This window comes from Aquila chrysaetos, chromosome Z (assembly GCF_900496995.4).
Source record: "Aquila chrysaetos chrysaetos chromosome Z, bAquChr1.4, whole genome shotgun sequence".
Lineage (NCBI taxonomy): Eukaryota > Metazoa > Chordata > Aves > Accipitriformes > Accipitridae > Aquila > Aquila chrysaetos.
Genome location: NC_044030.1, coordinates 46,217,028 through 46,241,659, shown reverse-complemented (window position 1 = coordinate 46,241,659; position 24,632 = coordinate 46,217,028). Strand labels below are relative to the sequence as shown.

The 24,632-nt window shown below is 42.9% G+C and overlaps 1 protein-coding gene across 1 annotated transcript in view; it reads right to left on the bottom strand.

Annotated features, from left to right (window-relative positions):
* FAM189A2 (family with sequence similarity 189 member A2) overlaps nt 1-24,417 on the bottom strand; it is a 30,747-nt gene extending 6,330 nt beyond the window's left edge. The window contains 9 exon segments of the mRNA XM_041121083.1: nt 2,006-2,078; nt 2,707-2,836; nt 8,691-8,803; nt 8,923-9,030; nt 9,792-9,917; nt 10,988-11,098; nt 21,131-21,187; nt 23,766-23,936; nt 24,040-24,417. Of these exon segments, the coding sequence (XP_040977017.1) occupies nt 2,006-2,078; nt 2,707-2,836; nt 8,691-8,803; nt 8,923-9,030; nt 9,792-9,917; nt 10,988-11,098; nt 21,131-21,187; nt 23,766-23,936; nt 24,040-24,417 (1,267 nt within the window).
* Between the last annotated feature and the right edge of the window lie 215 nt (nt 24,418-24,632).

Below are 24,632 nucleotides of genomic sequence, written 5' to 3'. Positions count from 1 at the left end.
ATTTATCCCATGTGCTTGGCTCTGCCTGCTTGCAAAGGAAGTTTTTAAATACAAACAGTACCTCAAACAATGCTTCATCATAGCTTTTTTAAAAAAAAAAAACCAAACACTTTCCTGACACTCCTTCACAACAGTTGCATTTTCTACAGTATTCTTTTCCTGTTTTCCATTCTCATAACTTTAAGTAGTCATCATGCAGACTTATGTTTGATATCCTATTTTCATTTGTGCTCAAAGTGCTCAGAGAAAGCAACAGCAGTTTTATCAATAAGAAGTTCTTCTGGGTTTGTGTGGCAAGGTTTTGGGGGGGAGGGTGGGTTACAGGGGTGGCTTCTGTGAGAAGCTGCTGGAAGCTTCCCCCATGTCTGACAGAGCCAATACCAGCCAGCTCTAAGATGGACCCGCCGCTGGCCAAGGCCAAGCCCAAGCCCAACAGCGATAGTGGTAGCACCTCTGTGATAACAAATTTAAGAAGGGAAAAACTTGCAGGGCACACAGAAACTGCAGCCAGAGAGAGGAGTGAGAACATGCAAGAGAAACAGCCCTGCAGACACCAAGGTCAGTGAAGAAGGAGGGGGAGGAGGTGCTCCAGGCGTGGGAGCAGAGATTCCCCTGCAGCCTGTGGGGAAGACCATGGTGAGGCAGGCTGTCCCCTTGCAGCCCACAGAGGTCCACAGTGGAGCAGATATCCACCTGCAGCCCGTGGAAGACCCCATGCTGGAGCAGGTGGATGCCCGAAGGGGGCTGTGACCCTGTGGGAAGCCTGCACTGGAGCAGGCTCCTGGCAGGACCTGTGGATCTGTGGAGAGAGGAGCCCACGCTGGAGAAGGTTGTGACCCTGTGGAGGACCCACGCTGGAGCAGTCTGTTCCTGAAGGACTGCACCCCATGGAAGGGACCCATGCTGGAGCAGTTTGTGAAGAACTGCAGCCCGTGGGAAGGACCCACGTTGGAGAAGTTCGTGGAGGACTGTCTCCTGTGGGAGGGACCCCACGCTGGAGCAGGGGAAGAGTGTGAGGAGTCCTGCCCCTCAGAAGGATGAAGCGGCAGAGACAACGTGTGATGAACTGATCCCAACCCCTGCCTCCGGCAGGGGTAGGTAGAGAATCCAGGAGTGAAGCTGTGCCCAGGAAGAAGGGAGGGGTGGAGGGAAGGTGTTTTGAGATTTGGTTTTATTTCTCATTACCCTACTCTGCTTGACTGGTAATAAATTAAGTTAATTTTCCCCAAGGTGAGTCTGTTTTGCCTGTGATGGTAATTGGTGAGTGATCTCTTCTGTCCTTATCTAGACCCACAAGCCCTTTGTTATATTTTCTCTCTCCTGTCCAGCTGAGGCAGGGGGTAGTGATAGAACGGCTTTGGTGGGCACCTGGCATCCAGCCAGGTCAACCCACCACAGAAGTCCTTGAGAACTAAACTTTTTGCTGCACCTCTTCTGAATTTCTTTCTGGTTGTCACAACTGATGAGATATCAGAAGCATCCAAGTGCTTGTTTTCAGAGGTTTCAGGTAGCCTGCCAGAGTGTAAGGTACACGTAGTCTAGTTATGTCCTGTACCAGTATGCAGAAACTATTTAGTAATTTTTCCAGTGCAGGCTGAATAATAAAGTAATTCCCACATTTAGCTCAACACAGTACAGTATTATTTTATCCCTTTCCTATCTTCATCAGCAATAAAATGTCAACAAGCACCATCACATACACAAAACAAATGGAAGCACTGGAGCTGGACATCATTTCTTAAAATGTATGGACACAGAGTCAACAACTAACTTGTAAATTACTTAGAAGGAAATATGTCTTTCTTTTTGTATCTTAAAAGCAAACAACTTTTTATATATTTTAATTATTAATCCCTTTTCCTACTGCCCAAAACAATCACAATTCTGTATGTCTGGCTTGCAATAGGGTGGCTGTCTTTCAAAGAAATAATAATGCTACTGCTACATTAAGTCATCTGGTTTGGGTAGAATGGTTCTAGAACAAATTTTAAAATGTACTTCTTACCTTGAGAGGCTTGCCTGTGACTCACTTCCCCCGAGTCAACAACTTCCATGACACTTACTCGTAGCGCACCTTCCTGGAATAAAATAGAAAAGTTGAAAAATCACAAGCCACCATCTTTTTTCTGGTATTTTCTAAGAACTGCAACATCCACCTTGGAAAGTGAACACTTTTGCTTAACTGCACAGTGAATATGTGATATGTGTTTAATTCCACTGCAAAACCAAGACTAGTGAATGTCTAAAATTAATGTTCTTCATCCAGGTCAGCCAGTTTTATCCTGCTGAATATTTTCTGGGAAAAAGCACCTGTCTTCTGAAAACACCAGTGAAAAGGGATCAGTGAGCATGGCAAAACCCTGACCTAGTCCCACGGAGGAGGAGTACAGGTGTGGAAGGGAGGTAAAGCAAGGAAGCAGCACAGGGGTCCTCTGGAATAACCTCAACAGGGGTGCTCCACAGTGTATTTTTCTTCTTCTCCCATGCCTAGACAGGGTTTTCCAACTGGGGAAAACTTTTCAACTCTAAAGGTAAGTGATTAGCTAAAATCTTCAGTGAAGTTTACAGCAAGACACATTTGTAACCAAACATATTCTCCTGCTATTCTGAAATGAAAAGATACCTGACTTACATTTACTATGCCTCAATGCAACCTTACTTTATAGTGGAAAAACAAGTTACACTTTAAACTCCTGTGGGCCATACCTGCTCAGAGCTGTGTTGTCTCTGCACAGCTTCATAAGGAGGAGGTGAGTCCTGACGGCAGAACTCCTTGGTGCCCCTGATTTGCAACCTGTAAATATGGGGCAACAGAATCACATTAGAGGCAAGCATCCTGCAACAAACAACACTGAGCGACTCTGTCGGTACAGCTTTCCATATGCAGAAAAACATCACCTCTACCAAACTCCACTGGCTTTCCCGTGCCCGCTCAGATTTTTGGATCTCAACCACAGCTAATGAACTCGCCAAGAGCTGCAAGAGATTATCCCAGAAGACGGCAGCAAATTGCTCCTTAGGAGGTGCCTCTCCAATGTGTTCACCAGAGCTTCAAACATCTTTGGGCCGTACTGTGCCTAGGAACCCATTTCAGTTTTACTTCACAGAGACTCAGTTTTGTTTCAAGAGATTCAAATACAGGTGGTCACTCAAAATGCGACAGCCTAGCTCTAATTTTTGTGAACTACTAAATTCTTAATTATAACTGAAATTCAAGATACTTCTGATCTCATGTTTTATGTTCACATACAGCTGCACAGAAAAAGGCAGACTCAAACTGAAGGCGATTTTTGTGATGATGCTTGACTATGAACATTTTAGTTGATAAGTTCACAAACATACCTCGTGGTTAATCTTACTTCTCAGTTTTCAAAGAGGTCTTTGAAACCTTAAAGACAGCAGAAATCCCAAAGACCTTTTGCTGTATCATCTTCCTCTTAGGAGGTAGAAGGAAGGAAGAAATCAGAACAGTGCCTGGAGAAACTCTTTTTGGCAAATGCTGATTTTTATAACATAAGTTTACATTACCCCATTAACACTGGAACAAAGCGCACTAGTCGACAGCAGCGCTGCCAAGGGGACCTTCCCCACAGAATCTTCAGAGAAGTCTGTGACCCAAAGTGTCTCAATTTTTCTCTGCTTTTTATTACATTTTAAATTGCTGATTTGGTACTGAGCAGGAACCTCAAGCAATACACAGGAATCCATGTGTTTTGCTCCCTGGACCCACGTCAGGCTTAGAGATATCACTAGTGGATGCAATTTATCTACAAAGAAATGTTACAGAAGAGCAAGTCCTTCCTCCCAGAGTTTAGGGCTTCTCTGCACACTGGCTGGAGGGAACAAAGATGACTGTGACAATTATTTTCTTGCAAGCTGAAAGGAAAGGGCAGAGTGAATGGAAATGCCTATGGAAGGCTGCTTAGAGAGGAAAAGAATAAAACTTCCAAAAAGAGAACTGGGGAGCACTTTTGTGAAAGGCTCCTGTCAAGGTAATGGAGGTAATGCATGGAGAAATTTGAGGAAAAGAAAGAAAAGATTTTGATAACTGGTCATTGCTTTTTCATCTTAAAAATGGGGGAAATACAACATGTTAAAATAGTTTTTAATTTCAGCCTATTTCATCTGCCCCTAAAAGCTTCAGAATAATTTTGGAGTACGATGGAGACTGATGCTCCGTTGACATTACTTCTTCACATTTTTCCAGTACATTCATGCTGAGCTGACATTCAATGTAGGTCACAAAATTATATACTTCTTTGTCCTGGTTTCAGCTGGGATAGAGTTAATTGTCTTCCTAGTAGCTGGTATAGTGCTATGTTTTTGAGTTAGGTGTGAGAATAATGTTGATAACACACTGATGTTTTCAGTTGTTGCTAAGTAGTGTTTAGACTAATGTCAAGGATTTTTCAGCTTCTCATGCCCAGCCAGCGAGAAAGCTGGAGGGACACAAGAAGTTGGGAAGGGACACAGCCAGGGCAACTGACCCAAACTGGCCAAAGGGGTATTCCATACCATGTGATGTCATGTCTAGTATATAAACTGGGGGGAGTGTGGGTGGGGGGATCGCCGCTCAGGAACTAACTGGGCATCGGTCAGTGGGTGGTGAGCAATTGCATTGTGCATCACTTGTATATTCCAATCCTTTTATTATTACTATTGTCATTTTATTATTGTTATCATTATTATTTTCTTCTTTTCTTGTTCTATTAAACCGTTCTTATCTCAACCGACGAGTTTTACTTCTTTTCCTGATTCTCTCCCCCATCCCACTGGGGCGGATGGGGGCAGGGAAGTGAGTAAGCAGCTGCGTGGTGCTTAGTTGCTGGCTGGAGTTAAACCACGACATTCTTGAACCTTAGTTTTGGTTTTAAACATGCCTGATCTGGCCTACCCAGCTCAGTCACACCTTGAAAATTAATGTTGCATCCAAGAATTATATCATGTTAAAACTTACTACAGAACATGCAGCTAGAATAGCATTCCCTTAAGTCCCTTAATATAAAAGTCATTTCCAGGATGTGCACATTTGTCAATCTGTTCTTTATTTCTTAATTTCCACTCTCGCTTTTTATGTAAGCAAGGCAAATTCTTGTGTTAGTCAAAAAGCCAGCAGCTTCTTGAAGCAATGATACAGGAAGGTAGGGAGTAGGATTCAAAGCTTTTTCAGGGAACCCCACTGCCGAGAGACCGCTCCAGACCATGGGGAGGCTTTGTACCGCTGCTGGTAAGCCCGACACTGAAGGGGGAAGGTGCATCCTTGGCCACCTCTCACCCACCTTCTGCACTCATACCTCAGCTGAATAACAGCATCAGGGCTTTGGCCTCCCAGAAACTTCAGTGTTCAATAGCAGGAACACGTTCAGTGGTTAAGAAACAAATGTCAGCAGCATATGGGTCCAGTTTGAGACACATACTGAATTTGAGAATACATGACTTGGATAAGCAGATTCGCACTTCGGCAAATGCCTCTAGTCCCCAGATGGTACTTTAAACTGGACTGGGGTAGATTTCTAGACCCCAGGCAATTGGTTTGCTGCTCCACATAGATCGCCTACTCCCTTAAATTCACATATTTTATTCTTCACATGGGAACTCAGCTGTTATTGTTAATGTTGTGCCAATCCTGAAAAATAACTCAACTGCTATTCCCTTATCTTTGAAATACCAAGATCAGAGTTAGGAGTTGACCAGATATTTGTAGTGCTAGTTTGTTTTGTCTACCACTAAATAAGACAAATATAAAAGGTTTCCCATGAACAAATGAACAAAGCAATTAATTGGCTTTGCTAGCAGTGCCTCTGGCTCTGCAATTTAAAATGTGAAGGAGAACGGCTACCCATTCTAAACATGTCCTTGGCACATGTTTTGATCACCACAGCGTTTCCTTTCTCAAAGGGATGTATCTGTTTTGGAGTCGCCCCAGGTGCACCTTGCAGATGGTGGCTCACTGCCTTGGATGCAGTTCCTGTCACCCCCACCTTTCGCACAAAGGTTTTGGATGCTGGGTCTGTGGGAGCTCAGCACAGAAGGCAAAGTCACGGACACAGCATGGCGTTCAGTGTACAGACCAGGCAGGGAGGGGAGGGAGAAGTGTGAGGAGCCTGACTGAGAAAAGGCCAGGTCCCATCTCTGCTGGACACGCTGGATCCAGCCTGGGGTGAGTCATATTTCCTCATCTGCCAAGAATGGAAATCAAGTCTTTGTTGCTTTAACTTCTGCACTGCTGCATAACTACCCCGACCACCTTGAAACAAGTAGTCTGACTTCAAAAGGATGTCACCATCACTTAAATGTTGTTATCAACAAGTTTTAACGCAATCACAGGCAAGGTAGCTACCTAGTATTAGACTGCAGAAGCCTTAAATATTGTTCAGCGGCCCCTACGTGAACAGCCCCCTGTGCTGAAAATAGACAAAGAGAAATACTGCTTCTGGGGATAGCCATCTAGAACAGCACATCAGACAAAGAACGACAGCCCCATTTTAAATCAGGGGAACTGTGACAAGCGTAGTTCAATAAATACCTCATCTTCCAAAGAGATCATTATGCACACCATTCTGTTCTCATAACTAGCTTGAGCCAAGAGTCACATAGGAGGATTTTAGTAATGTTTGGAATTCAGCCCCAGTCCTTGGATGTTTTAGATCACTTTTTCATTCTAAAATCTATTCCTGTGCCATGTTACCATTTTCTAGGTAATCCCAGGATCTGTAATTACCTCTGCAAGGACCACAGAGTCTTGAAAGTCATGCATGCTATTCCTGATGAAACAGTGAAATAAACTAAACAGTCCTGCACACTGCAAAAAGCAGGAGTTATAAACAAGAGTAGAGTGATACAGTCTGCCTAAGCATCATGATATTTTATGTTTAAATGTTATATGTTCACAGCAGAATAATGCAGCCCCTCCTGAGTCATAAACTATTGTCGTTAATGTTTACATGCTCCTCTTAGCACCCCGACTGCCAGTGCTGGGCTGGATGTTCAAAGGGAGGGTCTCCTCTACACATCATGCGACTGATGCCACGTGGAGTAAGTGGATTGCACTGATCACACAACGGGCTCGCATAGGAAACCCCAGCCAGCAACTAAGCACCACGCAGGCGCTCACTCACGCCCCCCCACCCAGTGGAATGGGGGAGAAAATCGGCAAAAAAGAAGTAAAACTCGTGGGTTGACATAAGAACAGTTTAATAGAACAAGAAAAGAAGAAACTAATAATGATAATGATAACACTAATAAAATGACAACAGCAATAATGAAAGGATTGGAACGTACAAACGATGTGCAGTGCAATTGCTCACCATCCGCCGACCGACACCCAGTCAGTCCCCAAGCGGCGATTCCCTGCCCCCACTCCCCAGTTCCTATACTGGATGTGACGTCCCATGGTATGGAATACCCCGTTGGCGAGTTTGGGTCAGGTGCCCTGGCTGTGTCCTGTGCCGACTTCTTGTGCCCCTCCAGCTTTCTCGCTGGCTGGGCATGAGAAGCTGAAAAATCCTTGACATTAGTCTAAACACTACTAGCAACAACTGAAAACATCAGTGTGTTATCAACATTCTTCTCATACTGAACTCAAAACATAGCACCGTACCAGCTACTAGGAAGACAGTTAACTCTATCCCAGCTGAAACCAGGACACTAATAAACAAAGCTAACCTGCAAGTTACTGTGAAGTGTGTATAACCACCTGTAGAATGAAGGATAACAAAACCCACAAGTCACCACTGAATTGCAAGAAATATAGATACTAGTAAATCCCAGTACAGCAAAATAACAGAATTGATGTTTAATGGACAAGCCAGATATTTTTTTCCCCTATTCTTCAAAACAACATAACTCCCTGCCCCAAATTTACATTTTAATGTTTCATAAATACTAATTGTACCAAAGAAGGCAGCTTTCTGCAACACAAAGATTTTCTGGACGTTTCCTCTTACTCACAAGAAAATTCATACAGCTATTATTTTATCCACCTCCAGATCCTTCTTCCCTCATCCTTGTAGAAATAAATTAAAAATAAAGGGGGGGAAGGGGAAGAGATTACAGTGACTTGTGACTGTCCTCCTTTTACTTTCTGATATGTGAGCTCATCCTCCCACTTTCACTCTCACAACTCCCCCATCCTGCAGCTGCCACTGCAGAGAAGCCCAGCAATAACACCAGGTGCAAACCCTGCCTGACCACTCACACCCGAGCACTGAGATAAGGGTAGTGATCACCTGGCCTGGCAGTACAATCAAAACATACCCTTCAGTCAGCACTAATTGCCAAAGAGGGAGAAGGGGATCACTCCAGCAGGAAGGTCTGCGGTGGGGGCCAGGCCACCGTTCGGGGGTCTCTCACACAAGCCTTGCCAAGAGGTTGCGCCTGGCTTTCTGTCACTGCCCTGACCTGCTCCTGACAGCATGGTACAAGTTTTCAGCCACGTCAAGTTGCGGTATTTCTCTTACCCAGAAACAGTTCCTGCAGAATCTAAAGTGAAAACCACAAAATTATACACCTCAACCACACTGTATTTACTCTGCCTCCTAACTCAACAGGTTTTTTCCTTTTTTTTTTTCCCCTAAAGTCACCAATCTTTTTCAGTTAATAACAGAGAAAATGGTCTTAAAAAAAAAAAATTGAGATTATGCACTGTTTCCAAAGTCACTAAAAGAAAGCAATAGAGTGTAGAGGTTTACCTGCAAGTCATTCGTGGAGTACAAGGATAAAAAGTTGCAAAATAGAGTGGAGGTGTCACAGGCGGAGCATCAGGATGCAAAACGTGACCTTGGTCTTCAACCTGAGATCCATCCTAATCAAATGAAACTTCTGTTAAAAACCTTCTGAGACATAAAAAATTGCTGAACTGTGTAATTTAGTAATACTGTTAGTACCACTGTTTATAGCAGGCAATGCCTTGCACTCACTTACAGGGCAGGATCTTCCTGTTGCAGAAATGAGTAAGTAACACAGGGCAGCTGCTATCAAGCATACTGTGGTGGTGACAGCATTCAAGGCACAAAGACCAAAGAGAACTTTCTGAAAAACATGAAAATTATGGAAATAAAAAAATTAAATAAAGGTATTTGTAAATGTCAGAATAATAATAATAAAAAACTAAAACAAAAACAAACACAGAAAACACAAGGATGACCATGACAATTACTTCTTAGAAACATATGTGATGAAGTCTTCAGGACAGGTAATCTCCAAGACTGGAGTAATTATTTTGCCCTATTGTGTGTCCTGACAGAGAGAGCCAGAAGGATTTAATACTGCTCAGATGTGATTTATAGTCCATTTCACTATCAACTATTCATCCAAGAATTATAACCTTCCTCTTAACTTTTCTGTGGGAAAACCAGATGTAAGATAATCACCATTAAAGGAATGTTAAAGCACTTTTATATTTGAAGATGATGCTGTTTAGAGGTTGTATTTTAGCAGTTTGTAAGCCAAGAAAGGCTGAGAAGATCAAAAGACCAATGAAGGCATCAGATCGTTAGCTAAAATTTACACAATATTACACCATGCAATCTTGTCGGAATTCAGCAGTAGTTTTGGTTGCATAAAACACCGGAAGGACAAGAACTGCATATTGAATCAGCAATGCACTGGTCAAAACCCAGAGGTAATAAAAAAAACCTGTTACAGAACCATAAAGAGCTTCTGACCAGTGTGGAAGACCAGAAAAATAACAGAATTTTTCACAGTAAACACAGCAGTCACCTCAGCACTGCACTGTCGCACAAGCGTGGACATTATCAAAGCAGTCATGTTAAGCAGCATGCACAGCATACCTTGAGAAAAAAGTGAGCAGCACTGCACGGCCTCACATGGTATAGCTTCAGCACCTTCTCTTCTATACATTCAGTGACATTGAAATCTTCACAGCAGTAACAAACCCTCTTTTCACCTATATCCACCTTTAAAAGCACAAAACTCCACTTTTTAATTTATTAGCTGTTTTATGCAACATTTTTACATGCATAATATAGAGCCTATATGTTAAACTATACCTCTGACCACAAAGCAGACTGGAAATACAGGCTCATAAAATGAAATTTGTACAGTTTGCTATGCCAATGATTCATACATTATAAAGCTACATTATGCATACTTCCTATTTGAAAGGAAGCATTACTGATAAGCTCAAGACATTAATCCTTAAACTCCTTCAAGCCTTTTACGCACAATCATCTTTATCACCAAGTGACCCTGTATGCTTCAATTTCAATTATTCCACAGTTTCTAGTTCATAAATAGATATTCTTCTACTTCTTATGACAGCATTTGAGAAAAAGCTTTTGCATTCTGTCCTTTCTTGTGCAGATTGCTTCTTCCTCAAGTAGAAGTGTTATGAAAAGCTAGTATGACTTGATTTACCTTAATTTTTTCCTCACAGTTCTTCATGTGAGGTATCAACACAAATTGTCCTCACCAAGTGAGGCAAACCAGGAAAAATAATCCCACCCACAGATTATACTGACTGAACTTTTTGTAGGTAGCTCATGAGTACCCACAGAGGTCCTTTTCAACAGTTTATCTTTGTCACATTACTATAAAAATCCTTTATGCTAGTTCTTAAATGACTATGATGTTAAAATCAGTGTATAATGCTGGCAAGAGGGATTTTCTAAAGATATATTTGGGATTCCCTCCTACATGGCCCCACAAAATTGTCTAGAAAGCCTTGTACCAAATCAACTGTGTCTTCAGACCCTGAAGACAGAGGCCAGCTCTCAATGTAGTAAACCAAAACCACTTCTGGACTAAGTAGGCTCTTCTAATGAAGAGTAACACCTTTCAAAACATATCCATTTGGGGTCTTCAGCTTTAGGAACTGAGCACCTTATGAAGACTCCAACTCAAATGAACCAAGTTTAGGTTTAGTGCATTACTTGCATCTCTACATTAGCACATTCTGTGATCCCAGCCCAGCAAGCTTACGTGGCACGCCATGAAGAAATACATGTAAATCAGTACGTCTGCTCACCAAATTGCATTCGGGTACACTGGACACAAACAGAATGCTTTGACAGCTCAATACAAATCCAGTCAGGTTCAGCAGAACAGAGATGACAGACAGCAGACTAAATAGGTTCGCCTGGAACAGTAAAACAAAGTTAACAGCAGTGAGAACAGGATCATGAACCTGACTCAAGTAACGTATAGCAGTGCAAATCCCACTCCCAAACTGAAGCTGGGAATGACACTCCCCTTATTTTTAAAACTCCCTGTGACTTCAGTGCCCCTGGGTCTTATCTTAACCCAGTAGATGGTTCCTCCAAACACCTTTATCTTCTCTCTCTCTTTATTCTGCACTAGTTGTGCAGTAATAAAATATATGCAACTATTGAAAAGTACAGGCAGCTAAAGGTTTTTCTGGAGCTCAAAGTATGATTTGCAAGCGTCCGACTTCTACTGTACGTCATATCCTTCCACAGAGTTTACCTCTCAACACATTTAGATCAGTAAGAAACCTGAAGAGGAAACATCTTAAGACTACATTCATTCTGCATAGAATTTCCAAAGCTATTTATGAAAAATATTTGTCCCAGTACAGTGAGGACAGAGACACTTAAGGGACTTTGGTTATATGATTTTATTTCCTCCTGGCTACTAAAAACAGAACACCTCCATTCACAAACTGGACAATATCTTCAGTTTTATAAACCATCTGTAAGACCAGCAATAGCAGGAGTAATAGAGTACTTCAAAAACGACAAGCAGAAGCAGTGGATAAAATGAAGTCCTACTTTCACATATGCCCTTACAATCTGCAATCTGTGCTTACATGAGACTTGGGATATGAATTTTAAACACGTGTAAGAACTTTTCCTGTCCCAATTCATACATGCAAAATTTTTCTGTACTTCAGGAGAGAGTACTATGGGTAAGACTACTACTTCAGAGACAAATAACAGATTCCTCTCCTGACATGTTTAAATTTTAAGTGCTCAATCCTACAAACCAAGTATCAGGTCTTTAATGTCCAAAAGAGTCCTTGTTAAGAACAATCTGCTCACTCATATTCTTTTGTATCAAAATGGCCTAAATTAAAAATGCAGGAGATAACAAAAACCTGAGGAAGAGAAGGAAATCATCAGGGACACAGGATCAGTTATCTTCCAGATAGCTTTGCAGCAGATCCAGCATCAAGAACTTCCTAAACATGCACAAAGACAGCAATCGCTTTCCAAATCAATTTAGCTGACATACTATGGTTACCTACCTACCTACTAGGAAGCTGGACCAAAATTAAACCAGAGCTGTTGCACAAATTATGATCCTGTTTACTGAGGTTCAGGGAAAAAATAATCACCCCTGAATGGACAAGAGCCAAAGAGTACTACTGGGCAAGCTCATTCCTTAAATTACAACATCTCATTACCAGTAGGCTTTACAGAAGCTTGACCGTAACATTATCACAGAAGGTAGGTTTTAAAAACCTACTAATTAAAGTAGCTATTAGTACTTCTCTGAAGAGGATTGGGACTATTTTGTGTTCGATGTACTGAGAACAATCAATATTAAGAGGAACAGTATTTTCTCCTAGCTTTATAAATATCATAAAACCACAGATAAGAGGTCTTTAATGTTACTAAGCACTTTGAGTGCAGTTGGTTTTCTGTACAAACACAGAATTTAACCATTTTTTTAAAACTAACTCCTTGCTCAGCACTCAAATGAACCAATACCATTTCTTATGCTTTTATCTAGATTATGTCAGATACTCTTTTGATTAAAACTACTTTGAGAAAAAGAAAATTGGTAGACACAGTTATTTCGTACAAAGAAAGCTTTCATCTGTGTTCAACACAGGGCACTGTCAACTAGAAATTAGTCGGTTTTGTAAGTGAAATAGAAGCTGTTTCAACATAAAACACCTTTATAGTACGAATCTCAACAAACGATATTGAGGAAAACAAGAAGTACATTTGTCCTTTTTCAAATGATGAAAAAATGGAGGTCCTGAACAAAGAAGTTACTTGGCCAAAGTAATAAGTCAAGAAAGAGTTAAAAAAAAAAAGGGGGGGGACGGGACACGGACAGACGACAAATTCACATATAAGTTTTCTTTTTTGGTACAGAACCTGCAATAGAAACAATCCAGTAAACAGCTAATACAGCTATATAAACAGTTATATATAAAATCCAGACTCCTAATGTAATGGTCTACAAAATCTTGAATAAAAATCACACAGATTTTTTCTAAAGAAACCTGTTGAAATCAAAGAAGAAAAAGGAAGAAAAGGAAAATTATTATAAACATGCAAAATAAGGATGATAGTTTCTACATTTATGTTCTAATAAATTCTACCATACAAAATGTAATCTTGATTTGTTTTTTATTATACGTATAGTCTATTTTTGACTGCATAACCTAACATTCAGCCAATCCCACTGAAGAGGTGAAAGATAAAAATAATTCTTCTACATACAATCTAAAACACTACTATGATCTGAAACATAACCGCAACATTTGCTACTACATATGCCATAGTGTACAAGAGAATATATTGTACTTTAGTGTTGAGAGAAAAAAATGCTTTGTCTTTCTGCTCCATCACTGCTCAGCATTTTCACAGCATCACTGAGGTTGGAAGGAACCTCTTGAGACCACCTAGTCCAATACCCTGCTCAAGCAGGGTCATCTACAGCAGGCTGCTGAAGACCATGTCCAGTTGGTTTTGATCACTACTCCTCTGGGTAACCTACACCAGTTTTTGACCATCCTTACAGTAAAAAAGTTGTCTTTTGTGTTCAGATGGAATTTCCTATTTTTTCAGTTGTGCCCATAACCTCTTGTCCTGTCAGCAGGCACTACTGAGAAAGGTCTAGCTCCCTCTTCTTCATTGCCTCCCATCAGCTATTTATGGAGGTGGAGAAGGTCCCCCCGAGTCTTCTCTTCTCCAGGCTGAACAGTCCCAGCTTTCTCAATCTCTCCACAGAGGAGAGATGTTCCAGTCTTTTCATCATCTTTGTGGCCCTTCACTGGACTTGCTCCAGTGTGTCCAGATTTCTCTTGCACTGGGGAGCCCAGAACCGGACCCAGCACTCCAGGTCTGGCCTCACCAGTGCAAGGAGAAGGGAAGGATCACCTCCCTCCACCTGCTCGCAAGTCTCTGCCTAATGCAGCCAGGGACACCATCAGCCTTCTTTGCCACACGAGCACTTTGCTGTCTCATGATCAGCTTGCTCTTCACCAGGATCCCCAGGTTCTCTGCAGAGCTGCTTTCCAGCTAGTTGTTCCCAATGTGTACTCATGCCTGGGGTCATTTCCCTGCACGGGCAGGACTTTGCATTTCCCCTTGTTGAACTTCATGACATTTCTCTCAGCCATTTCTCCAGCCTGTCCAGGTCCCTCCGAATAGCAACATTTGGTGTATTGGCCATTCCTCCCAGTTTTATATCACCTGCGAACTTGTCGAGAGTGCACTCGGTCCTGTTGTACAGATCATTCATTAGGATATTAAGCAGTATTGGCCCCAGTATCCACACCCAGGCCACAACACTGCTGGCTGGCCTCTGGCTGGGCTTTGTGCCGCTGATCACAACCCTCTGGACCTGGTTGTTCAGCCAGTTTTCGATCCACCTCACAGTCCACCTATCTAACATGTACTCTGTCAGCTTATTTTATAAGCTATATTCTCCTGCAGATGCAAATTTAAACACCTTCTACATCACTACTCACCTACAAGTAAAAACAGGTGTTCTAGTTTATGCCAGTGAAAGAAGATCCCACCCACAGGTAAACCAGGAGAAAAGTACTCCTCAACTTAGAATAAACAGGCAAAGGCATACGTGCTATTTTAAAAGCCAAACCAGAGGTAACTAGTCTCAACTGCAGGGACAAAAATGAAAACAACTCAAATTATGGCTTCAGTTTGGCTCACAGCCCTCATCTTCCAAGCATTAGCTACACATGGACTGTGAACAGATGCAGAAAGTCTTGAACATTTACATGAATTAAACTATAGGAAAGCAAAGTGTATTCTAATGTTAGACACAGTATTTGCTAATGTCTTGCATGGATGATCTCTTCCAGATAAAAAATCATCATGCACTTTGAGGACTCCACAGCAGCATAAACTTGCATGATAAGGTTCTGACCCTATCATTCATTCTGCATGGGTAGACTGCTTGTTGTCCTGCTGCTGTTGCCATTGAAGCTAACATCTAATGCCGGAGAGGAATTGCTTTCACTTCAATATGCACACACAGGACTGATGTCCAAGCAGGCACTTAAAAAATAATGAAAGAAAAACATTTGCACCACAATCATCAACTCTTACATCTGTTTACATCCTACATACATACTTTATGAATATTCTTCTAGGAAAAGGCAAGTCAATGTATTAATTTTCCATATACACAGCAGCAATAGCAATAATTAAGAAATAATTATGGGACCTTACTAATTTTCTATCAGTTGTGAGAGCTATTTATTGTACCATATAGAGACCTGCAACACACCTGTCAACAAAAAAAGCCACAGAGAAGTAAAATACAGACTAATTAAATAAAAAAGTCACATGCTTCAAATGCAGCATTAAAACACCCCATATGAATGAGAGAAAAGCTTTTTCAGCATAAAAATAGGTTATTAAAAAAAAATCAGAAGAGACCTGACTTTGACCTGATAATAAAGGCTAAAAGCCTTTCTAAAGGCTTTTGAGAGTCCTACAAATAAAAGCATATTTCTTTTTATTTGTTTAGACTGACTGTAAAACCTTTGTACAAATGCCATTTATTAACTTAATGGTGGAGACCTCCATGTGAGCCAAGATGTTAACATCCAGCTATTTTACCTCTAAAATCCAGACAAACAGGCAGTACTACAGTAATTCTCATCAAAGTCAAATTACTTTGCTTAATTTGAAGCACATGGATAGGAAGAGATTTTGGGGTGGGGGGGGGGGGTAGGGTCATGATATGCAGCTTCTCTTCACAGTGCTTTATATTGCTACTAGCAGGGCTAAAATTTAAGAATGTCACCTCACTAGCACCAGAACTAAGTATTTTGGTCTAAACTTTATATTTTGGTTAAATCTATACAAATTAGTCGAGGTGCAGATATCAAGAAGGCAGTAGCTAGCCCTAAAAATCTTTATTTTAAAGCTGCTGGGACATATTTTCCTCTGATAAAATTTTTCAATAAATAAAAGGTTTACTACATATTTATTCTACAAAAATTTTCAAGGTTTTAAATAAATACTTGAATTCCATAACCTTTTCTGTTTTCCAATGAAGATCTGTAAATCTTTGTCATAAACCCCAAAATATTAACACTTCTGAATTAAAAAAAAAGATGTTTCTAACAAAAGTTTCAAATCCTTATGTCACCACACTGTAAAACATGAGAAATATCCAGACTGAATCGACTCATGCTAAACATGTGACTCGGACTTTTCTGAGTCAAACCCCACAAACCTTTACATGAAAACTGACGACGTGTATGAAGACAAAAGCTGGCACGCTAGCTAACAGTGGAACCATAAAGCCAGAATCGCATTCACCCAGCCAGCATCTGCTCTGTTATTTTCTTGATCCCATGCATCTGCATGTACCAAACCGCTCCCCAGCACTTGCACTTGCCGCGGTTACACTCTTACCCAGCATAACAGCCTGGGGTCTTCCTGCACGCTTGCACTCCTGTCACACTTCGTGCGATCACAGCTAAATCTTCTCTTTAGCAGCAGAACCCAAGCACTAAGCAGCCACCAGACATATGCTTAACTTGAAGTCTTTGTTACAATTGGTGGAAAAAAAAAAAACCAACCCACAACCAGAAAGCCTCCTAAAAAGCACACTCTACAGGATTGCAACTAACTTGTGCATGACTGGGAAGGAAAGGATGCTTCACTGGCAGCATGCTTCTGCATTCAGCAAAGCACGTATGGCTCCAGGCAACACCTGCGAATACAACATAAACTCACAGTGTGTAGGGTAGTCCAAACTGGTATACCAGTAAGTACAGAGGCTAATATAGCAAGCATGGCCTATCAAAGATGGGAATTGCATTCAGTGCACATGCAATCAAATGAACAATGCAGAATTGATATACCTTCTGAAAAAGTTAGGTTCCTTTAGTTAAAAATAAGATTTAAAGCCCTATGAAAGGAAGGAGTTTAGGAGCAGCTTCTATACAAGTAGAGAGTAATACTGAGCCCAGAATGGTTGAGACTCAATACCCAAACAATATGGGCCAGGAGGGGCGAGTTTCCCTTTCCCCATTAAATACATTCGGAGAGGCATGCACAGGAGCTTCTCCTCTGGAAAAAAAATCAGCTTCTGAGCATAAGTGTTACAAGCTGACTTCCAAAGCTGACTGACAACTGATACCCTGTTGAACAGAACAAGTCTCAGACATCTCAAAGCCTGATTCCTGAGCCAAGGCTTCTCAGCAGCTGTACTGATGAAGGCCAAGCCTCCCCTGCAAGAATGTCCTTCAAAAGATATAATTTGATTTTGCCTTGCAAGACCCTGTCTCTGGGACCTGTTATTTACCTAGTATCTTCCCATGCTGTAAAACAGCCAGGGTGGCAAAAACCAACAAATGTGGCTCTCAAGACCTGTTAGCAAATAAAATTTTCACAGCCACCCCTCTTCAAGACTGGTTTCCTCTCACAGGTGGTGCAAGTAAAGGTCCCCTACAGCTGTAACTAATGGGTTTCCCTTCCTTTCTCCCCTCTGGGGGAAAAACATGAGCAGCCCTCTCTGCCTTCAGCACTGCAGCCCGTCCCCAGCTCTTTTCTCACGACATCGCAGCGCTGCGCTTTCTCCAAGTGCCAGCAGCACCAGAGCCTTGCTGTCACAGGGGGAAAAAAAACCAGTTGGGTTGTTTTTCCTCATGACCCAGGCCTCGGATTGAAGTGGCAGCCATAGGGCAGGCTGGTCGTTCTCGAAGAAACGAACCCAGGCAGTGAGAAATCATCACCTAAAGGGGGAAGATGGAAAGAAAAGTTTTATGGCTCCAGATACCACCCTTTTACTGTAAGGGCTAGAATGCTGCCACGCAAAGGAGCTGCAGGCAAACAGGCATACTGCGGCAAGTTTCAGAGAGAAAATCCTGAACCCTGAAATCCTGAATCAGAGTAGCAAACAGGTTTCTTTTAGAAAGAACTAGTAGTTTTAAAGGGGGCAAAAATAAATGTGAATTGCATTATAAAATTCCTTAAGTACCACAAACTGACAATCAAAAATAAGAATAAGATAATACAGGAACCCACAAGAAACAGCATTACCATGTCCTTAAGCATAAACCCTACCACAAACGCCTCTGAGGACCAGCACCTGCTCATGGACAAATGGACAAATTTTGTGGCACTCACCCATCACTGTAATTCTGTTCAAGACCCAGCTCTGGGAAGGAGAGAGGGCTAAATGATGGAGCTCAACCATCTACCCTTAACTACAGGGTACTACATCTGAGAGCTTTTAGTACACACCATGATAAATTAAAATCTAGACAGAATTATCCAACTTGGCCTGAAAACAAAGCAATTTGGGGGGGTTAGATGCATATAAAGAATTCTGGGGGTATTTGCACAATGTGAAGAAATTATGAAACTGAACTGAGTGACTGAAAAGAGCTCTGCATAAAAAGAAAGATGAGAAGAGGCCCTTCCTTATGAACAAGACAGCACTTCTAGATTGAGACATAACTATATATGAAAAAGAATAACGACCACTTAATCCCACAAACTTTAACTGTTGAGCACAGTCCAAAGTCTCTGCATAAAGGTAACTAAATGCTGACCTAAGTTGCTGCAACATAAAACATGGTAATTGATATCACTCCTCAGATTTCTGGCATGGCTCTAGCACAGGTACCTGACATGCTAACTATCTGGGTTCAATAGCAATCTTAGAAAGCCACCTTCATGTGTAATCAATCCCTTCCACAAAGCTCACTTGCTGCATAAAGGCATTTCTAGACCTAGCACCTGCTTGAGTTAAGGGCTGTCAGGGAGACAGCTGTGCATCTCTGCTTCCTCCACAGCAGGGAGGTGGCTCTGGCCAGGCAAGGGGAAAAGGAATTCAGTCCAAAAGTCGGTAGAGAGGAATCCATTAGAAACGTATTTACAAGAAATAAGTGCAAAGGGTCTTGCATAAGGAGTAAAAAGGGGAGGGCAGTCACAGCTGGAAAAGGGATATGTTTTAGCTCCGCATGCATTTTATAGTTTCAGTTGGGAATGTCATAACTCTTAAGCCATGGCTGTCTAAGGAGTCTCATTGCTTAGGTATTTAGGAAACTTGCTTTTACAACTCATACAAGTCCTCATAACTCCCAAGAGAAAATATTATTAGAGGGTAAATATATTAGAAATATAGTCCAAAATTAATATGCTCACAGAAACTAACAATCTGTCCTTGACAGACCATAGCTAGTTCAATGCACTATATCCTTAGCCTCACAAAATGTTTAATGCTAATTTCCTTTTTTGCACAGAGAACAGAATAGAATATTTCAGTTGGAAGGGACCTACAACGACCATCTAGTCCAACTGCCTGAACACTTCAGGGCTGACCAAAAGCTAAAGTATATTATTAAAAGCATTGTCCAAATGCCTCTTAAACACTGACAGCCATGGGCACCGACCACCTCTCTAGGAAGTCTGTTCCAGTGTTTGACCACCCTCTCAGTAAAGAAATGTTTCCCTACGTCAAGTCTGATCTAATCTGGCTTTCAAAAATCAGATCTCTATAAAATACACATGCAAATAAGAAAAAAAAATACAGGTTCATAGAATCACATAGTCATAGAATAACTGTGGCTGCAAGAGAGCTCAGGAAGACTCTAGTGTATCCTCCTGCTCAAAGCAGGGTCAGCTATGAGATCATAGCAGGCTGCTCAGGGCTTTAATTGGTCTTATCTCAAAAACTTCCCCCTCCACTGCACAACATCCCTGGGCAATCTGCTCCAGCACTTGACTGTCCTAAAGACAATTTGATATAAATGAAGGAAGATCAGGAAGAGTTTGGTGCTTTATTATTTAAATAAAACTAGGAAGGGCCCATAAAGTTTATGCAAAGGGCAATATGAAAGAGTGAAAGAGCAACAACAGGCAAAAGGAAACAACAGCAACAACATGCTATAGAAACAGCACAGAACACAGGCAATATTGAAACAGGGAGGACTGCGCAAGTCTCAGGCATTTTGAGACAGATGGCATTTACATTTATTTTCATGAAAATAGGGTCATTCCAGATCGGGAGCCTTAGACACCAAGCTCCTCTTTCTACCCACAGAACTGGTAAAAAACTTGCTTTGCTCTGCGTGTGCTAACCAATGCATGACTGAGAAACAGCAATTCATCCCCAGCTCATACATCTGATCACTCCTCACTGATGACCATGTGGATCCCAAAGAAGTGCTGCATGAAAATAAAACAACTGCTTTGGCCCAGAAAAGGTCTTCAGAAGTGACAGTAAGGCAAAAAAACCCAACAAAAAAAACCCCAAACAACCCAAACAAAAACCCACTTCAAAACCTTTTTGCAAATCCAAACTCTGAGACATTGCGAGCCACACAGCTTCAGATTTCACTTACAAACAGAAACAGCTTACACACCCCACACATCAATTTACTTCTCTCAGAGCAATGTACTGTCAACTGTATTTGAAACAGTGGCACTGAATACTTAGGGTAAGACAGCAATACTTAGGTTAGCTCTCAAACCTGCCATCAGACACTAAAACAGGACAACCCAGCTAAGCTTTAAAACCAACTCCTCTGTTTAAGCTTAAGCAGCAGTGCCTCAGAGAGCTAAATTATTTATACTAAACCAGCACTTTCTTATACCTACACAAACACAGAAAGTGTTCTGTAAACAACATCAACTGTTCCTCCAGACATGGTCCACTCTTGCCCTTAATAAGGACTCTATCCACGCAGGAAAGAATACAGCCTTTCACAGGCTTTGAGTCCTCTTTCAATAATTATGATTCTACAGTTTAAAAAAGAAGATTCAACAATATATTCTATCTTTTCAAGAAGAAAAGTGTTTGGTTTTTGTGGGTGGGGTTTTGGGGTTTTTTTTTGTTTGTTTGTTTGTTTTTTACCAATGACTATTAAATCAGGATCGTTTTCTATAAAATTTCCTTACAACAAGTTTTAATTCATACTTACCAAAAGCACTATGGGCTTCTTCCATGTCAGTAAGCCTAGGATTCCAGACACGATTACCTAAAACATCAAAAAACCATAGCATCACCAAGAAGTGAATAACTGTTCACAAAATGCCATTTACATGGTTTTTAGCACTGCTCTGGTGAAAGGTACTTTGCAACACTACAACAATGCTGGGAAGATAGGAAGATGCACTTTAAAGTGGAGACTAAGAGCCTGTGCTGATGTTGTTATTCACTCCTAAGAGCATCCTGTGAAATAACACAACCAAATTTTAATCTGCTGTTTTCTTATTTTTTCCTCCCAGAAGAAGTGTATGGGGACAAGAAGTTATGCCAGCAACTCCGACCACAACAACTGCCTAAAAAATTATTTTCAGCCAACTGAGTACTAGTTTTCTAGCAACATGGCTAAGCAAATCTAAAACCTGGCTATTTCTTCTCCACGTTTCTTCACCGCCCCATCACTTCATTAAGTGCCTGCTTCTTCCCGTGTGCTGACTCTGGCCCTCTTCTGACCGTTTCGGGGAACTAACTCCCAGAGCATGAACCCTACCAGAAACACTGAAGAGCACCAAAACTACCTTCCTGAGCTAACTTGCTATTTAAGTCGCCTGAATGCCAGCATCAGCACGAGGAAAGAAGAAAAAGTAAAAGTACTCATTCGACCAAACTTGCTGAATCACAGAACTGAACCCTATGAGTCTTGACCTTAGAGGGCAAAACAATTCAGGAAGGAGAAAGTATTGCTGTAGAACTGAAGCAAATAGCATACCCAAATACTCTCTCACAGTAAGGATGGGAACCCTACAAAAATGGTGAATCGTTTTTTTAGCAGGTCCCGCAAATAAACAGGTATACTTTTAATTTGTGGGACTTTGTGACTCAGCCAGTTCAGACCAAACTCCTACCCTAAAAAGAAACAAGAAGACTAGAAAACAGGAAGTTGCCCACTAGCATTTTTAATAAATCCCTTTTGTAACTTCATTCACCTGACATGACCAATCTGATCTAGCGTAATGTGCATATATGACTTGGCCAAAACACCTACTGATATCATCACTGGTGTTGCAAAACCACATACGTAACTCTGCAGTTTCATAACAAATTATTTTTTGAATTCTCTGAGTGCAAAATAGTCATACAATTTTATAACAAAGCACACCAATACTTAGGTGTATCGCTGTTTTGCCTTAAGGACAACAAGACTTATTTCATTATGTTTGTTAGAGCTTTAAGATATATGAAAATAGTCTTTCTCAGAGTCTTCCTGATCTGCACTTAAGCAGTGCATCATAATTAGCATGTTGCACCTAGAAATGAAAAAAAACCAGACACATCCGCAATTCCAGCTTTTAATTGCCTCTACCTTTCCAGGTTGCTTCGGGGCTAAAATTTTCACTCATGCAGTTGTACCTGAAAAGCATTTTTGGTAACTTCTCCAACTGAATATATTATTATTTCAGAGGTAGCATTAAAACCATAAACGACCTTCTTCATTATTAAAGAGATGGAATACTTCAATTTTACATGTGCAATTTTAGAACATTTTAAAAGCAGAAGCATGGTTCTGTGTGTAGGGTTCAAAGCAAGTCTGTAGCTTACATACATTTAAACTTGTTTTAATCTAGGGTAATTAAAAAAAAAAAAAAAAAAAAGATGAAAGATCACAAGATACCAAACATACACATTTGAACGGTCTGGGTTCCCCTCCCCCCCCCCCCCCCCCCCCCCAAGGCTGGCTATACGTTCAGGGATGAGCACTGCATTATATACATGAATAGGAACTACTTGATCCCCAAACCACAGATCACAGAGCACATTTCCACAGGTTGTGAACAACACTGGAAACATAATTTAAATGTTTCCAGTGAAACATTTGGGATAGGCTGACGCTGTTCACATCAGCGGCAGGGAGAGAGCATGCCAGCCACAGAACATGACTCGCTCATTGCTCGAGGGCCCACAAGCTGGGCACAATCTATCCGACTATCTCCTACTCGTATTAACTTCTGCTTACTGCTGCCTAGCTTCTGCAATACAAACTATCACATATTCTGCATTTATAAAGGTGCCGTTTAAAGCAGGGCCCAACAGGAGATGAACAACTTCTCTCGCTGCGCTTGAGAAAACCGTCATAAGCCCATCCACTTTTTTCCCCAGGAACGTTGCCGTTTTCTCTCTCTCTCTCTCTCACTAGAGTAACGGCATGCAACGCACAAAAGCAACGCACAGCATCCACGCGCACCACGACTTGTAGAAAATCCCGTTCCTGACTGCGTACGATAATTGAGTCCTTTTTTTTCAGGCTAAAACGCACACCAGGAAACAACCCCCCGATCTAGCTGTCTCTAGGTTTGTTACCCTGTTGGGGTCCATGCTGTCACCCGGCTAAAGCTGTTAGCAAATGCGCAACTGCTTATTATTCCCAAGCAAGAGAAAGCTCGCTCTCTGCTTCCACAGAAGCGGCAGCAAACGTTTGCCGGCGGCAGACCGCAGCTCTGCCTCGGAGGTCCCGCGTACCCCGCGCCCAACGCGCCCGGCCGGCGGCTTTCGCAGCACAGGCTCCGTGCCGGCCCGGACGGGCGGCGGGGGTCGGCCGGCGCCCGGGTTGCGGGTCGCCGGCAGTGACTTACCCAGAAGCCGACCCAGATGGAACAGGCGTTCTTCACCTGCGAGGCGCTGGTCAGCCACAGCGCCCCGAAGTTCAGCACCACCAGGCAGCCGCCCAGGACGACCTGCAACAGCCCCAGCAAGACCAGCCGCCGGACCAGCACCAGATCGGCGCCCAGGTTCACCACGTCGGGGCACAGGCAGGGGCGTTGCGGCCAGTCGCGGGGAGAGGGGAGAAGGCGGAGGGGCGGCAGCGGCGAGCCCGCCGACGCCGGCCGGGGTAGCCGGGCGAGATACATGGAGGGGCAGCGGGGGCCCGGGTGACCCGCCGGCGGGAACGTGGGAGGGGGAAGGGGGGGCGGCGGCGGCGGTGGCGGCGGCGGCAGGGGCGGCGGCGGCGGCGGCAGGGGCGGCGGCTCTCGGCGGGCGGGGCGCCGGCGGGAACGGCCCGTCGCCGCCCCTGTGCCAGCTCTCCCGGGCGCCGAAACGCCGAGGCGCTGCCCTCGCCTCGCCTTCCCTCTCCGCCGTCGCGCCGTCCCTGGCCGTAGCCTCCCGCTCCACCTCGGGGCAAGCGGCCGGCCAGCCGCCCCGCCGCGCCTCTTGTCCGGCAGACATGCTGGCCTGCCCGCCCGCGACCCTGCCAGGCGATGCCGGAGCTACCTCCGCCGCCAGCATCGAGCCCGCCGCAAGGTGCCTGACCTGGCCTGAGCGCCGACTCCCGCCCCGCAGAGGGAGTCCCCGGCCGCAGAGCCACCCCTCCGGCCCCGCCCCGCCCCGCCCCGCCCCGCCCCGCCCCGGCCCGTTCCGTTCCGTTCCGGCGTGGGTGTCCCTGCTGCTGCTACACGGGACCGTTTTGTACTAGTCCCGGCGGGTTTTTCCGCTGCCCGTGC